We start from the raw sequence: 18185 nt of genomic DNA on the forward strand, positions 1-18185 counted from the left end.
ACCTGTTTTTACGTAAAGTGTTATATTTATGTGTAAGAATACAATATTTGTATTCTTGTAATTGAATTACACAGCATTGCTATATTACTTTGAAAATTTTAGTGTAATCCTGATTTATAAGCATAACCCATGACTGAAATATGTACTTCATTTCAGTGTTACTCACTTGTCAATTACCTTATCCAAATAACATTTATAAATAGGTGTATTGAAACACTAATGTTACATAAATAAAATAAAACAGTTAGGTTGTCCACTGATAAACAGATACAAAAGGAGAAAAGCAAATACTTACAGAAAAAAAAACAAATATCTGATAATTTAACTGTTATCATAACTAAGTAATATACAGTAAAATAAAACTGTTATCACCAATAGAAGGGTTTGTTATGTAGAGAAAGTTTACTGAATTGTCAAACCACACTAGAACAAATTTTCTACATTTGCTAAGGATAGTACTGAGTGAATAAAACAAAGAAAACAGAGACTAAAACCTACGAGTCCTCGAATTGGAATGCACAAGTTTCAATCTTGGACAATGTTCATTATATCAAATGTTTTGTCTTGTAAATGAGGAAAATAAAGCAACTTTTAATAAGTACTTGATTGAATTACAGTGTGACCCCAATTTGTGTGTCTCAAGTGGTAGTATTTGCAATTCCTTTGTTTAGATACATTATTTTCTAACAACAAATTAAAATGCATTGATAATACTATAGACAGTAACTTTTACTACCAAAAATATTTAAAGTATTGTTTGATAATTTTTATTTTACAGAATATTTTACATCATTCCTATATTAATATAATTTATTATTCACAATGAGAAAGTCAATATGTTGACTCAAGTCAGATATTTCAAAAAGTTCTCTAGCAATTTAACATCCCATAATAAATTACAGGTATCATACCATATTTGAGTGCACCATGTGTTGGTTTGAAATGGGAGAAGAGGAAAGGGAATTTTACTAAAAATAGAAAACCGTAACATGCAAATTTTACTAGAAATCTTTTATATATAGTTATTATACTGTCAAATGTTATTAAAATTATAAAATCCATATGTTACATTTTTTAAAAAACTACTACTATATATTCATAAAATCAAATAACTTTGGTGGAACAAATATTTATATGGTTTCTTTTTTAACACTGGAAGAAATTAGATATTACATATCTCTAATGTGGTGAAAATTAGCAATGTACAAACAAATACCAAAAATACAAACTGATCATAAATGTACATTATGTGCAACTTTACAATATGGCAACAATTTAAATCTGTACAAGATTGTTAAGCCATATTTGCTTTTTGACTTATCTTTTATACTTTCTTTCAAACCCAGGTGGAAGTTTAATGACAAAATTATTTATAAACTATTTTATAAATTATCTTTATGCCACACCCAACGTTTATTCGTATGGTCAAAACTGTGATTTATCCACTGTTGTTGTAAAAGACTATACCGTTCTTTACTTAAAAAGAGTGGTTTTCCACGCCTGTAAGAAAGAAGTTTCCAATAATAATTAGAAATGTTTATCATGATCTAAAAAATAATTTTAAAAAATTTACTCACTTTAAATCTCTGTCTTCTTCTCCAAAACTGTCTAGATACACAGAACCCCATAGACATGCACGCTTTCCCCGGATAACGATTATAGTAGACGAGTTGACTGCTAGAAACATGGCAGTACCAGCACCACAAACAACAGAATGCTGAAATTTTTATTTCTATTAGTTAGGCTAATTCCTTTTATAATGTCAATTTATAGAAGATGGATCCCACTTACACTAACTGCTTCATATACTGACTGCTTATGACAACAATTATCCCTAAGGCAAACTATTGTCCCGCAAACTAGACAGACCGAAGGATCTTTTGGCACACTATGACACACAGTACATGGTCTCCGATGATAATATTGAAATATCTGATCATAATTCTCTGGAAGCTGCAGAAGACTTGGTGGATACCAGACTGTTGGACGTTGCAGCATATTCTGAAAGAAATGAAAATAAAAGATAACATAATCATGACAAAAAACAAAAAAGATTACAGAAAATGAAACTTACTCTTGCTGCAATAACAGATTTGTTGACAAAATTAATAAAATCTTGACACCAGGTTTTGATGAGGTCTTCTGGCTTTTCTGTAGCCCAATTTAGACATTGTGAAGGAGAGAATTCTGCTGCACTGCAGGATGGTGATATCAAATTTAAATACCTGCAAAGTTTGTAGAATTCTTCTTGTTCATCCTGTAAAAAAAAGCAGATTTGTACATTTTATTTACAAGTTATATAATTATAACAATAAAACATTAAGCAAAATGAAACAAAATCCAATTTTGCAAATTTTACTCATTGCAATTTAAAAATTACCTGAATATGTAACGATTCTTTATTATATAAATGACTCTGGAGAAGTGCAGCAATACGTAGAAATGGTAAACACATATTTTGCACAGAAACATTTAAATCTTCTATAGTCCATTCTTTTGATTTCTATTATAAAATGAATGCATTAAACAGAAAACATAAAAGAAATAAAAATTATTATTGCAATCTACATATACATACTACAGATGAATCCAAATCATCATCATTCAGATATAGACCACTGTGTTCTAAATAATCGATTGCCATACCAAATATAACCCCTATATTTTTCATCTGTCCCTGAAATCAAGAAGTTAATTACATATGTATTTTTCATAGAAGTGTGTTATGAGGTAAGAAAAACTTACTTGTGCATCACTAGCATACAGTTTCCAACCCATTCTTTGATTCTGTGTTGTATTATAACTGATTTGAGCAATTGCTTGAATAAATGCAAGATTATACAGTATTTGAACAACGCAGGTATAAAATGCTGCAAACAAACAAATGCATATATTTTACAATATATTACATATGTAAACATTAAATTAATATTTTATGAAAAATGAAACTTGTAGTAACTTTTTTCAATTTTAACCCTTTTGCAACTGGGGCCCCGATCTATCGTAAGCCTAATTGTTAAGCAAAAAGGCCAGGGTACCGATTGATCATTACCCTGTTAACAATCGATTTTTATAAAATTTATCGACAACAGATGTCAGCACTTGACGGCAGCATCTTGTTTATCATCTGTTTCACATATTTTTGTCCAGGTGGTGTTTTGTTGACTTAAAAAATTTTAATTATCGGTTTTTTTCTTAATTTTTCATTTTCTGATAATTTTTTATTTCATTTTTAGCATATTCATGCAATAATATTGCTATAATATGTTAATGCATTATAAATATTCAAGTTATGACCTTCAGTTCTGATATTTTATATATTTTTTTAATTTTTATTTTAATTGAAAATATCAGCAAATGTTACATCTATTGCTACTGGTAATCATATGTTTATTACAAAAATACATAATCTTGTTTGATATGAAGAAGTGAATAAAGTATATTAGTTCATTATATTAGTTGAAAGCAGAATAAAGTTTAGATTTCAAACAAATGTTTGATATAATGTGTGATAATTTCAAACGTACATGCATAAATGTTATATCAAATTGTACAGAACAATATTCTATGCCATTCTGGCTCAGTGCCAATAAGAATGAAGTAACCAGACAATGTTAATTTTGACAAAAAGTAACAAATTTTCAAGTTTGAATGTCAGTTATGATATATAAATAATATAATTTTTAAATTTAAAGTTAATTATATAAATAATAATTTTTTTTTCTCATAAATTTCTTTAATAAAATTTATTGAAAAATATCGTATTTAAAACTAAAGATATTAGTAAATGTACATAATTTTTTTTGTATGAATATAATGATAATTTGATATTTGGTGAATTTTTAAATAAATATTGCCTGACTGACCTTGACTGACCTATATTGCCCTCGGTCGTTTTTCAAAATAAACATAAACAAGGGGCGGGGCAAACGGGCAAAAGGGTTAAAAATATTTTTCACAATCCAACAGTTACAACCGGCGTTGTGGAGTCTAATGTTTTAGGACAAAGTCAGTGAATATTTTAATTAGTATCTAAAAAATTTCTTAGAAAATGAACAAATGCTTCGATAAACTTAGATATCAAAATGATATTCATCTATAAAGGCCATTTCACTCCAAAATTTTATTCATATTGCAGGAAACGTCCTGTAAACTTAAACAGAAAATAGCTTTTATTAATTTAAATGAATATATTCACATCATCTAGAGCACTTATTTTCAACATTTCTAGTGTTGCAGACTCCTAAAACATCCCCACATCAATTCTCACAGACCCCCCCTCACTAATTCAATTACTTGCATGGCTACAGGAATGCATAGCTCTTGCAGGTTTAGTATTAATTATATGTTTTTATTTATTGATAATTTTAATATATCACAACACAGTCTATAGTGAATTGGTATTTATTTCTGAATCTGCCGTTGAACTTATTTTTATATGTATGGCATGTAAGTCTTTACTGAATGTTGACTGCATACAGTATCGCTGCATATATCAAAATGTTGTTTTTGAATTTAAGACTTGTTCATAGGGCACACGAAGCATTGTTTTTTCTTTTGTGGTTCATCTTCACTAGAACTACATATTGGATCTAACTTGTCTTTCTTATGGCGTTTGTCTTAAATTTTATCATCAAATCTAATGCACCACAAAAGACTCGAATGATCAGTGTTCCATAGTAGCTCTGAAATTAGCAGAACTCTAAAGAGAACACCACAAAATCTTGTAACTTGTTTTATTGAGTTTCAGTTGTCTTGCAGTAAGAAGTCCAAAAATGGTTGGATTTGTATTATATCAGATAATTTTCATTGGTCTTGTATATGAGTATACAGTAATCATTATCTTTTCCTGGTTTGTAAACCAAACAATTTGTAGAAGTATATCAGAAATTACAAATAAGTGAAAACTGTCAAGTATATTGACAACTTTTTTCCAGACTGAAGAATGACTAGCTGGTATGGGTAAAGCACTTTTTATAATATTATGTAACTGAGATTACTTTTGCCAAGTTGGAATGAAAGATGATGTGGGTCTACCATTGTACCCAAATCTTGATCATCCTTTCTGAAACATCTGATAACTTTGATTCATGTCAGACTCTTCATAATTTTCCTCCTCAACATTGTCAAATACAGTTGGTTCATCATCAGATAAAATGTCTTGCCATCGTGTTTTAACAATGGAGATGGCTGTTACCTCAAACAAAATACATTTCAAGTTACTTGCTGCAAATACTTACATAATTATGCAGCAAGTAACTTGAAACAACAACAGACAACAACAATTGAAATCTGAACAATGCTTTCTGCCCATTTCAACAAAAAAAAAATATACATCTGATACAGTGTTATCCATTTGAAGAGATTTTTTTAAATTTATATTTTAGGTCAATGTACACAAAATTCATTATTATTCTAGAATAAAGTTTTGTAAACATAAACTGACAAATACATGAAGCATCAAGTAGTAATCTTAAATCAAATAAGAAATATGAAATTAATATGTTGAAAAGAATCTGACAGACTCACCTTATGTGGATAAGGTGCATATTTGTATATACAGTAGAGTGTCGTTTATCCGAAAACCAATCAACCGAAACGTCGATTAACAGAAAACGTTCCAGTTGGACTGTGTCGTGCTGAATCGAACATTTTTGATACTACATTAACTTCCAAAATATAATTTTTAACGATAAGTTCATGACAAGATTAAGTTCATTATAATTTTTAAAGATAAGTTCACGATAAGATTAATAGTCACGACTATTATTTTTTTTTAAATTTACATTAGGCTTAACATCGACGAGAATTCAATGCGTAGTGACACACAACGGAGAAAAATTTCAACATGGGATAGATTAATATATTTTTTTGTACATAAACCCTAGTCCCCAATTGATTTGGATAAACGATGCTCTACTGTATTATGACGATTTTTAAAAGCTCAAATTTCTAAAGCCATTATTCTGAAAGAATTTAAATAATTATCATTCTAAGTGAACTCTTACCTTTATCTAAATTTAAAGGTAGGGTTAATGTAATTTGTAATAATAAAGCAACAACATCTCTGAGGAATAATGGAACTTCTCTTTCTATATGAGCTAAACTGTAAAGAAATTAGAAATGCAGAAAATATTAGTATTATTATTAAACTACAAGGAAATAAAGATAAGTACATTTTCACCTTGAATTTTGGCCATCTAATGACATTCCAGTTAACTGTGACCAAAGTTGTGCATAAGGTGTTTGCACAAGGACTTTTGTGTAGAGAGCCAATACATGAAATAAAGGTACTTGAAGGAGAAAAAAAAATTGTCAAATGATTTTATAAATCATAATATTAAAAAAAAATTAGAACAATGGTATTTTTACCAAAAACAGGACTTTTTAATGGCAAGAGAAGAAAAATTCCCAACCCTTTGTAGTAATTCGATTTCTAAATTTGTTCTAAGAGCAGAAAAAAATTATTATTAGTTAAAATGTATTTTTGAAATTAAAAAAACAAAAAACAAAGTTTCTTCAGTACCTAGCTATAGAACATACAAATAACAACAAATATTGAGGATTAGGTGCTGAACCAACTGAACGAAATTGGGGATAAGTACTATTAGAGAGATCTTCTAGTATACCAGCCATTGATTTCAAGATACTGGGTATCTGTAGAGAAAATGGTTATTAAAAATAATAATAAATTTTATTATTTAGACTTATTTAACTTACAGGTGTAGGTATAACTGATAACACTTGTGACAACTCTGCTGCTACTGCCTTTAAAGTATTTGGGTAACATCGTACTACTGCAGCCATCTCTCCCATCTGTGGATTTATGGGAAGAACCGAATTGGCAAGCTGGCGACATAAAGGACAAGAATATTCTCCTCTGTCAACAGCTAGATTCTGATGCCTCTGAGTTTGCTGGCTCTGAGACTATAAAAAGTTATAAAATTTAAGACAAGATATAAATGATTCATTATATTAAATTATATATTTTAAGTACCTTAAGAGACTGCATGTACGATTTATGGCAATCTAAGTGTAAATAATGACCACAAGATTGGACATGAACTCCTCCTTCCCATCCAATATTTAATGACATTTGCCACAAAGTCTAAAATTTAATCAGAGAGATCAAATAAAAGTTTTCAGATTACAAATAAAAGATTTATTATGAAAACTCTTACATTATCAAAATGTTTGTTAAATTCTTCAATTAACTGTTCCATGTACAGGGCTAAACTTCCTTCTTTTTTTAACTGAAGTCTTTCTTCATCATTACAAGGTAAATTACGTAACATAATATCTTCCTGTTGCATGTGTCCTAACACTAAGTTGAAAACAATCAGTAATTTATCAGTATAATAATCAGTAATATTTGTTAAGAAAACTTAAATTATTATGATTCCAGACTAACCACTGGTAGCTTGTAACAACACAACCATTCCAACTGGTCGTTCCTCTTCAGACGGTGTTGTTTGCCCACATATTACACATTCATATTCTCTTTCAATGGTTAAGATTGTTTCTTGTTTTTCCTTTTCTTTAGAGTTTGCACCTTCAGATTCTAAAAAGTTACAAAAATTCAATTGGCAAATTTAAATAATGGACTGGAATCAATTTTAAAAATCAATTTATTTTCACATTTAAATAATTTCCAAAAGTAACTGCAGAAATGATTGAATTTTGCATTAATGAATACAAAAATACTAAATCTGAATAGTGTCAAGTTTGTTGATTTATCTTCAAGAGTTAGATATTTCAAAACTACAACAATATAAAAATAAATCTTTAAAAGATTTCAAACATTTCATAGCAGTGTTAGAATACTGCTATGAAATGTTATGTACAGTACAGGTATGTTATAGCAGTGTCATGTACAGTACACTATCACTGCACATAACACTGAACACTACTGTGAAATGTTTGAAATCTATGCTGTAGCAGTGTTAGAACACTGCTATCCAAAAGCTAAAAGAATTTTTGTTGAGAAATACTAAAAAATTTATTATTTTATAAAACTACCTGTTTCCATTGTTTTCTGCATAAATGCTTTCTGGCGTGAAGCAAATTCAGCCATAAGTTTCTGTTGCCTTTCTTTTGCTCTTCTACGCCTAAAATACAAATTAATTCTCTTTCAGTATATGCATCAGATTATCCAAATTTCCATTTTGCAAAATAAAAAATATTTTACCTATCTTCTTTATCTTGTATTTCTTTTGGTGATTTACTAGGATCTTCAAGTTTTTCTTTCTTTGGCCAAAGTCTCTGACATATTTGTTGGATATTTGTTTCTATTTGAGAGTTTAATTCAGTAAGCCTATCTAAAACTTTACCTATAAAGAATGGACCATCTCCTATCCGAGATTCTTTATCATTAGGGTCTATCATATTTGCAGTCCTTTTAGATAGAGGTATATAAGAATCAGCTTTTCGGGATAATTTTGAATGTAATTTGAGCAACAAAGATAAAATACTCTCATTCACTTCTATCTTATTATATCCAGCTGATGGCAAGGCTTTTAACGAACCATCAGGATAATTTTGATGATCAGAACTTCCTTGACTGTTCAGACCATTACTTCTACCAAAAAACCGCTTGAGTTTGATGCACTGTGGCCTTATTGCTGTTGGTACTATGGCCATGTTATCATTATTAGCTTCACTAGTTATGGATGGCAGTGCTGGTGCAATCATCATCTGTGCTGTTACAGGCACTGTTGTTCTTAACATAACTGTGTTGCTTGTTGTAGCATTATCTAAAATTAAAATATGACAATGTTTTTAATTATCAAACATTACATTTGTAAATTAAAATTTTCTTTTAAAATATTATAATTATTATAAAATATCTTACTTGAAACTGGTACAAGAGTACCTGGAACTGACGATGGAGGCAGTGCTAATGGTACATTGCTAGATGGAAGTTGTGGATGTTGAATCATATTTTCTCCACCTTCTAAAATGCAATTAATTATATATCAGATATAAAGATATCAAATCAAATAATAGTTAGTCACTACTGAATATTATTTGGTTACCTAAAATTACCTTCATTTAGTTTCTTTAATATTGTAAAAAATGTGCATTCTAACATTAATGGATGTATGATTAATGATTATTGTTTTAAAAATTACTATTAATTATGAAAATATAGATTTATTTTTATAAGTCATCTTAATGTTTCTGTTAATAAATAGGTTATCAAACTTAAATAAAATCAATACTGTAATAGATATTAATTATTGACTATTAAAAATTATTTAAATTAAACTTTGTGCAATTTTCATATATAATTAATGATACTTATGTTACAATTTTGCTGAATATTTAAAATCATCAATTTTTGTCTTAATAAAGCTCATTTTTTTAATTTAATCAAAATGCTAAATATACTGACTTTATAAATTATGTATTCATATATTTTAACTTCCAAAGAAACTAATTAATCTTCAGAACAATTCACATTCCAAAATTAAAACAGAAAGAATGAATAAAGGTTTCAAAAATTTAAATAAATTTTATCTCTAACACTCACTTAACTTTACTCAATTCAAAATATAATTGAAAATATACACAAACCATAAAAATAAATTATCAACACTTATATAATTGTTGTATATCAAAACAAATAATTCAACTTTTTATTGTGTGTGTAAACTTAAAACTAATATCTATTATAAAACAATTAAAACTATCAATACAGTAGAGCATCGATTATCCGACCGCGTTCAGTCGGCAAATTCAAATGTCCGCTAGTGATGTGGCGCTACAATGTTTGGTTATGTCTTGGCTACTTTAATATTATTTTTGTTAAATTTTTACATGTTTTAGCTGGCAGCACTGGCTCGACCATGAAAGGGAGGCTAGTATTTAAACCAGGCCTAATACACTATACTAATAATGTATTTTTTCATACTTTTCGGTTATCTGACTTTTCAGTTATCCGACCAACCCCAGTCCCCAATTAAGTCGGATAATCGATACTCTACTGTATTTTATTTTATGAAATGTAATTGGATTTTTTTTGAAGATGTAAAGTTTTCATTGAAAATGTTTAAGAAATAAACAGATCAATTTAAAACTGAATTATTTTAAATTCATGAAAAATTTTTTATATACACTTTTATAATATATAAATATGTAATCATTCTCTTTCGTGTTATGTATTAATTAATGTAAATGAGAATTAAAATGGTATTGATTAACTCTAAGCTCTGAAAATTTCTTCTTTCTATGTTTTTCTCTTCAGACTTCAGCATAATTTGTATGGCTAAACTAGTCAAACAATTAGCTCTTCAGATGATTTTGTCTCAAACCGATTAAGCCAATTTTGTGTTTAGAGTTAAAGGAATCAATAGATATAGTGGAACCTGGTAAACTCAAAATGGTTGGGGGAAAAAATTTGGATTTAGAGTTAAAAAATCTTGAATTATTATCTGGTTAAAAAATCAAGATTTTGTGCACCAGTTTATTGGTAACTCATAATAAACTATCCACAAATTTCTGAGTATTATGTAGAATCATTGCATCTATAATAACCTCTTGGTGTTGTCCAACTTGAAAACAGTTAACTGAATGGTTAAATAAGGTACCGAGAAGCACCTTCCTGATCCATTCACTCCTAGTAAGAACTTTTTAAATTGTAATATTTTGTATCTAAAATCATTTTTTTTTATTTTTTTATCACAAACATATCACTTTTTATGATAGTTATATTTTTGAAATTTTCTCATAAAGGTTAACATTTTTACATAGAGTTGAATTATAATTGTTTTCAAAATTAATTTATCAAAAACCCATTTATTTATTATGTCAGCTAGTTGGAGAAATCTGTCAGTAACCAAATAAAAAAAAAATGTTTTGAAAAAATGCATATTTAAATGGCAGTTACAATATCTAGGTCACACATACACTATGTAAGCTACCCAGTGCCCACTGTTAACATGATACAATGTTTATTTTTAGTCATACATAGTTCTCACATTTTATAGAAAGTTTCTGATTAGTTTATTTAATAGTTGGACATTGATTATTTAAGTAAATTAAAATTCTGGAGAGTTTATGAAAATACTGTATAAAAACACCCATTTGAATTAAACAATTCGACAAATTCAAGTTCACTAGTTTAATTTAACATGTAAACCCCTATACTAGACAATCACAGAAAGAAAATGACAGAGTAAAGTGACATTGAGTTATCCTGGCTTGAGTTAACCAGATTCCACTGTATGTTATTATATACCAAAATTAGTTATGAAATTACATCATCACTATTATTTATTCTTTATCTACTATTTGATGATAATATCTTAACCTTCTTCATTGATGGGACTCTGTACATGATACGTTGCATTTTCATCTGTTAATTCCATAATTTCTTCTTCATCTTCATCTACTTCCATTACTTCTACTATTCTCACTGAAAGTTCGGGTTTATCTGCAGCTATCACCGACTGTATATTTAGTGAAATGTTATCAATAATACAGTTGTACGGAAACCATTCTTTATAATTTAAATCAGGTACTTCTTCATGCATTTGTATTAATGACGACAGTGATTCCTTTTAAAAGAAGTATTAAAAGTTAAATTATTGTAAAAAGTAAAAAATAATAATTTGAAAACATTTTACTTTTTTAGAATAAACTGGAGATGAAAAATGAATTGCTGCTTCTAAAAGATATACTGTTAGAGCAATAACTTGATCTGGAATATCAGGATCATGACATGCCTATGAAATAATTTTTATTTTAAATAAAAATGATTTATAAACAAAAATTTTATTCTTATAAATATATATACATACTCTATAAAGAATAGTAAAAATAATGGCATGCATTGTTTTTGATTGTAAGAACTTAACAGGATCTAAAAATTCTTTATGAGTATTTGATGGTATTCTAAATGGAGGCCAGGGAGATTCAAGGGAAACATACTTTCCATTTTGTCGAGCACTGAAAAAATTTAAGAATTATTTTTAAGCATATTATAAAATTTCAAAAATTTCAAAATAAAAATTCATTTACAATTGTGAATATCTATCCAAAGATGACTGGTAATCTCTTCTATGTACAGCTCTAAGCAAAACATGTATAGGGTCATATTCATTTTTCCATATTTCAGGCTTTGGCATATACATTCCTTGAAGCATTGTGCCTCCTGCTTCAAAATTTGGTGCCTTATAATCAGCAACCTGAAAGCATTACCATATCTTTTAGATAAAATATTTTAAATTATAAAAAAAATTAAGATGAAAATGAGTAAACCTTATTTAATATACTCTCAAAATCTCTATTTTGCGATGTCATGCCAGAATTTTCTGGCAAGAGATCCATAAGTTGAGAGTGAGTCCTATCACTCATACATAACAATGAAACCATTTCCTGCCTTGTAACTTCTTCTTCACTCATTCCTATTCAAAATAACAGAAATCTGAGGTTATTCTAAAATTTTACTCTATTAATTTATCTTTGTAAAAAATTTCTTAGCAAAAATTTTGGAAACTGCATATTTTTTAAAATATTTACCAATATTTGTCCGAATTGACATCAACATAGTTAGAAGTGTTAATGCTCCTTCTAACATAGGCATTACTTGTTCAGCATCTAGAAAAGTATTAGTTCTAGATGGATGAAAGGAAAGCCATTCCCATACATGAAATCTAAATAAAATACAAAATTATCTTGTAAAAATTATTTCTAGCTTCATATAAAAAGCATGTAATTATAAATTATGGAATTACCTTTGCATTACTGTTTTCAAAAACCAATCAGGATCTAAATGAGTAGCACATATCTGTAGCAAAACTATATCTGCATCTACCATTGAATTACAGAAATGGCACTGAATGTAAGTCATTGCTTGTCCTTTGATTTGTAATCCATTGCGTACCCACATATTACTTAATATTTCATGAAATGCTACCTAAGGTATAATTTTTTTTTAGAAAAAATATTTTTATAATTAAAATATTAATCATTCTTAAGTTGCTTATAGTAAAATATGATAAAATATAATAAATTTACAATCGTTTACATATTCCAAACCACATAATAATCATTAATTATTTGATTTTTAATTGTGCACTTAATATAATCTGTCTTATGAAAAATGACTTTTTTCAAAATGATTTTTGATGATTGTTTACTCAATCCTATTTATTTATTGATTATAAAAGTAATGCCATAGGCAAGATGTACTCTTCCTGATTAACAATATAACATTCCTTTAAAATTACATAAAAAACACAAATAATAAAAATATAAATTAAAACATATAAAAAAAAAAAAAACAGGTATTACTAGAACATAATGAATTGCTAGTTAAGGTGTATAACTGTCAGGCTCTTAACATCACTATAAAATGAATTTCAATCACTAAAATAATATCATATACATTTAAAACAACAGCCCTAGCTTGACTGTCAATGTTTCACCTTGTTCACACATAAAAGCATTACTTTGCCATTTTGCTAATGAAACTGGAACTAAGGATGACATCATTACCATTTTGAATAATTTTATTTACTTTTTAAATTCTAATTAATATAAAATATTTGTATATTGTAAATTAACATATGTATAAAATTTAAAATAAAGAATGTTCCATAAGTCATGATACATCAAAAAATTGGATCATTTGTTTCCAAGTTCATGAATTAATTGTCACATTTCCTTGGAGCACTCTCCTAGGTCCCCAGACCTTAACCCTCCTGATTTTTGCACTTGTAGGGGCACTTGAGGTCTACAGTGTACCAGAAAAAAATTCAAAACGTGTACCACCTAAAAGAACACATGTCAAATTCTATAAGGTGTACAGTACATCATCTAACAACCAATTATTACTTTTACATTTTGAACAGAGAAAAATTTTTACAATTAACAGATAACTTATTTCCTTTTAAAGCATGTTTTGTTTCATAAACAACTACATTTTAAACTATTATTTGTTATGTATTAAAATAATAAAAATATCCATCCATATATGTTGTTTGAAATCATGCATTACTTCACACAAATTATATATTTTCAAACTTTTTTTGAATTATTTAAATTCAGCTTTAATGGGCTGTAATTTGAAAAAATTGTAGACCTATAAATCCACACCGTTGTTCGTCTATCTGTCTTTCCTTAATCTTGATAACAAAGTTAGATAGATGAAAGCTGTGACCAGATATGGAAAGCTTAAGGGCAGGAGACCCCAATTAACTATATATGAACTTCCAATGCAAACCAGAACTCACATTATTTCAATTTGATTTGATGTTAAAGATAAGAAGGGCTATCCGTTATAACACAGACTTAACCCTATAGGAAACAGAAAAAAGAAATTAGGAAAGTAAGAAGTTAGGTAGAAGAGGAAACACGGGGAGATAGGAAAGTGTGAAAAGAAGCTACCGGGGGCCCCCACGGGACAAATGAGAACATTATGTACAGTGTTGCCGAGCATGCTACGGGGCACTTCCCCGTCCACATATCGGTTTTGCAGTCTTAACTCTTAATGAATACAATTAGTAAGTGCGAATACAATGAGATAAAGTGTATATCAGTATACAGGAGGACTTATCCTGTTCATAAAGCTTTTCTGATTAATACCAATATTCAATAAACACATGGAAATTAATGGTTGGAAGCAGGACACAGTTTACATTATATGGTAGTCGGGAGAGCTTATCCCGATCGCAATGTAAAGCATTAACAATGAATATGTACAAATTGACAGTTGCAAAGCAAATAACAGCAGTATCAGTTTATATACAAAGCAGAGTAAAAGCACCCTTGCACCAGGGGACTAGGCTGCAGGATACATGGACATAAACAATGTAGAAGTGTTGACGGTCAGATCACCACTTTCAAAGTCAATTTCATTTTCAATGTGGAGGGAGAGAGGGACAGAGTTGTACCCCAACTGCTAGGCCAACTGCTAGGCACTTCTACCCATTGGGTTAACCTAGAACCCACATTATTTCAATTGAAATATTTTCCCCTGTAAGAAGTTAAAATAGATGACAGTATGACTCTGTTGCTAACAGGAAAAGTATTATGTACAGGGACAAGACACTACTAATTCAAGGTGGAGAGCATATAGCGTATATCTTGGCAGATAAGACGACCTTCAGATAAGACTAGGTATAAATTTTTGTCGTAGTTTTATAGTTTTAGCTTATAGCTGTCTTATAAGACAACCCCCAACTGCCTATGAATTTAGTTTAGATCAGTGATCATCATCTGAATAATATTACTGTATAACATATATGGAATTATGTCCTATTTGTAATTTTTCAAATGAACAAATTTATTTTCTTGCATCTGGCAGCACTGCCTTGTGATTGTTGCAAGCATTCGCACTGATTCGGCATTTGGATAATGACCTTGACTTACACAAAAACATCGTATGGGCTATTCTATTTTGTGCACATACCCTACTCTCTACTAGTAAATAATTACTGTTTGTCCGTTTTTTATAATGGTTTTAATTTACATAAATTTCAATCTAATTTTTTGTACCTGTCCTATAAGACAACCCCGGATTTTGGGGGGCCTTTTTTTTTATGATTCAACTATCGTCTTATCTGCCGAGATATACGGTATTTTAAATTAAATAAATTAAAAAAAATATGATTAAAAACTACAGCCAGGCATTGTGATGATGTCACAATAAATAATTGCTCATACGCATACTGTATAAATCCAAATAGAACTTATGTAGGACACCATATGAATTTATTGTATCGCAATAGAATAGAACAATTTGTAATTTAAACTTTTTTAAAAATTAGTATTAGTACAAATAAATTATCTTTTGCTCCATCTAACCTGAACACTGACACACATTCGAATGTGAATATAAGGGTGTGCACATGAAAATGAGAGAAAAAGCGTGTGTGTGTGTGTGATAAGAAAGAACAGTTGCTGATCATACAAAAAGGCATTCCTTACATTTGTTGGCCAGAGAAGCAATTTGTAGCTGCTAGGTTCAAAAGAAGTGATCCTTATATTTGTTTGACTTTGATTGTTCTGTTCACTTTTGGCACCCATTTTCCATTAATGTGCACAATATTGTTTTGTTTTTTATATTTTTGCCCTGTAAATTTTGTAGGTGCACTCAATTGTGCCAGGAAGCATGGACATTGTTACTATAATCCTGCTAAATCTCAAAAATCAATTCCCATTTTTGAGTCACAGACTCCCATTTTTTATTACATTTTTGAATTGCTCATCGCAATTAATAGAAAATGGCAAAGTTTAATCAAAACTGACTAATCAAATTTTGAGAACAAACACAATTCTGTACACCACATAGAAGAGACTTTATTAACACCGCTTCAAAAATGTTAATCAAAAATATACAACTTTCCTCAAAATAAAATATCTTTTGTTATTGAATTTATAAAAAAAAAAAAAACAGAAAAATTAAAAATTATATTAAAGCACTATGATTTATTTTTTAAACATAATATAAATGTTTGGTTGTGTATTTGTATATGTGTAAATATAGAAATGTAAAAAATAATTCAGCGCAGACTTATAGACAGCCACAGTGATTTGACCAACGTGTAACCTATCAGAATTAAAAACTTTGAAAAAACTTCAAAACTATATTTATTCTCTAAAGCTAACAGATGCATAAACTATAACAATAAAGAAATTATAACCAAAGCATAGAAATCAATGTGTGAGGTTCCATAACCATTAAGAATGACTCTTGGGTTACTAAATTATATCTTGTGCAATACATATGTATATCCTTAATGTATTTTATATTTACTGTTATGTTAACTTATGTGATACATTTATTATTGTAGCTATATTTAATTTATTAACTTTGTAAATCTAATGTATTATTTTTGCTTTTTGCCCTTAATTCTATTAAACGTTTCTACTAACTTAAACCAGTTATGTATGCTAGAGCTTACCACACCAGTGAATATGAACACAAACATTTCTTAAATTTAATATGTATTTAAGTTTTCAATACAAAACGATTTTACAATAATTAAAACTAGTATGTATAAAATATATAAATACACCCAAAATGCATTTCAGACTATAAAATAGTCCCTCTTCAGTTGGTGTTTCAATTAAACTCACAAACTTGGCAGCAGTGGAAATTCACCGTCGGATTTGTGAAGTTTACGGTGATAATGCTATGAGTGACAGAAAAGTTCAAAAGTGGATGAGAATGTTCAATTCTGATGCGTATTGTGTGACCTTGAGAAAACTCCAGCATGCCATACAAAACAAGCAGTATGGCCTACTGTCTTCTGGTGTGATGTTGCTCCATGACAATGCATGGCCACATGTTTCTGCACAAATACAAGGTCTAATCAGTTCTTTTGGATGGAAATAACTGGATCATCCACCTTACAGTCCAGACCTTGCACCCAGTGATTTTCACTTGTTTCAGTACTTAAAGGAATTCCTTGGTGGTCAACAGTTCAATGACAGAGAAGTGAAAACTGCAGTCATGGATTGGGCTTCTTCACAGGTGGCAGATTTCTTTGAAGTTGGAATTAAAAGAATTTTTGAGCAGTATGACGAATGTTTGAACAAAAATGTTATGTAGAAAAGTAGATAAAAGTATGCAGAATATGGGAAAAATGTATTGGGTTGTTCGGAAAGTTCGTAGCGATTTTTGATAGCCAACAGTTGAGACACCGATTGACGCAAAAATGATTAGAATTGTACAAACCAATAAATATTACAATAAATGACCTTGAGACGCGTCCGTTACAAAAAAACCGTTAAGATTATTCAAATAGCGTTTAATTTGTCTCATTGCAAAAAATGGATGCGAACAACGTGCATTATCAGCACGTTTCTTTTCTTTTTTCGTAAAGGCAAAAATGCCGTACAAACAGCAAAAAAGATATGTGATGTTTATGGTGGGAGTGCTGTATCAATCAACTGTTCGAAAGTGGTTTGCAAAATTTAAAACGGGTAATTTCAGCCTTGAAGATGCTCCTCGCTCAGGAAGACCTCCTGTTATTGAAGAGGACCAGATCAAAGCATTATTGGATGAAAACCCTCATTACACAACTCGAGAGATTGCAGACATAGTGAAGTCATCAAACAGTACTGTATTTCAACATCTAAAGAAGCTCGGATATGTGAATCGTTATGACATTTGGATACCTCACGACTTAACGGAAAAAAACTTACTGGATTGCATCTCCGTTTGTGATTCTCTT

General features: G+C 29.3%; 1 protein-coding gene across 1 annotated transcript in view; it reads right to left on the minus strand.

The window, feature by feature from the left end:
* Positions 1-744: 744 nt before the first annotated feature.
* Ubr3 (Ubr3 ubiquitin ligase) overlaps positions 745-18185 on the minus strand; it is a 72926-nt gene continuing 55485 nt past the window's right edge. The window contains exons 12-36 of the mRNA XM_067265949.1: positions 12738-12919; positions 12523-12656; positions 12262-12407; positions 12022-12188; positions 11802-11949; positions 11628-11726; positions 11312-11558; positions 8852-8953; positions 8189-8753; positions 8020-8108; positions 7412-7561; positions 7182-7324; positions 6998-7108; positions 6721-6927; positions 6527-6657; positions 6375-6447; positions 6185-6294; positions 6009-6106; positions 2746-2870; positions 2579-2677; positions 2381-2503; positions 2075-2257; positions 1792-2001; positions 1578-1717; positions 745-1500 (exon numbers count right to left, since the gene is read on the minus strand). Of these exons, the coding sequence (XP_067122050.1) occupies positions 1383-1500; positions 1578-1717; positions 1792-2001; positions 2075-2257; positions 2381-2503; positions 2579-2677; positions 2746-2870; positions 6009-6106; positions 6185-6294; positions 6375-6447; positions 6527-6657; positions 6721-6927; positions 6998-7108; positions 7182-7324; positions 7412-7561; positions 8020-8108; positions 8189-8753; positions 8852-8953; positions 11312-11558; positions 11628-11726; positions 11802-11949; positions 12022-12188; positions 12262-12407; positions 12523-12656; positions 12738-12919 (3900 nt within the window). The 3' untranslated portion in view covers positions 745-1382. The remainder of the gene's footprint in view (positions 1501-1577; positions 1718-1791; positions 2002-2074; positions 2258-2380; positions 2504-2578; positions 2678-2745; positions 2871-6008; positions 6107-6184; positions 6295-6374; positions 6448-6526; positions 6658-6720; positions 6928-6997; positions 7109-7181; positions 7325-7411; positions 7562-8019; positions 8109-8188; positions 8754-8851; positions 8954-11311; positions 11559-11627; positions 11727-11801; positions 11950-12021; positions 12189-12261; positions 12408-12522; positions 12657-12737; positions 12920-18185) is intronic.

Source organism: Centruroides vittatus, unplaced genomic scaffold (genome assembly GCF_030686945.1).
Source record: "Centruroides vittatus isolate TY-2023 unplaced genomic scaffold, ASM3068694v2 contig_2568, whole genome shotgun sequence".
Taxonomy (NCBI): domain Eukaryota; kingdom Metazoa; phylum Arthropoda; class Arachnida; order Scorpiones; family Buthidae; genus Centruroides; species Centruroides vittatus.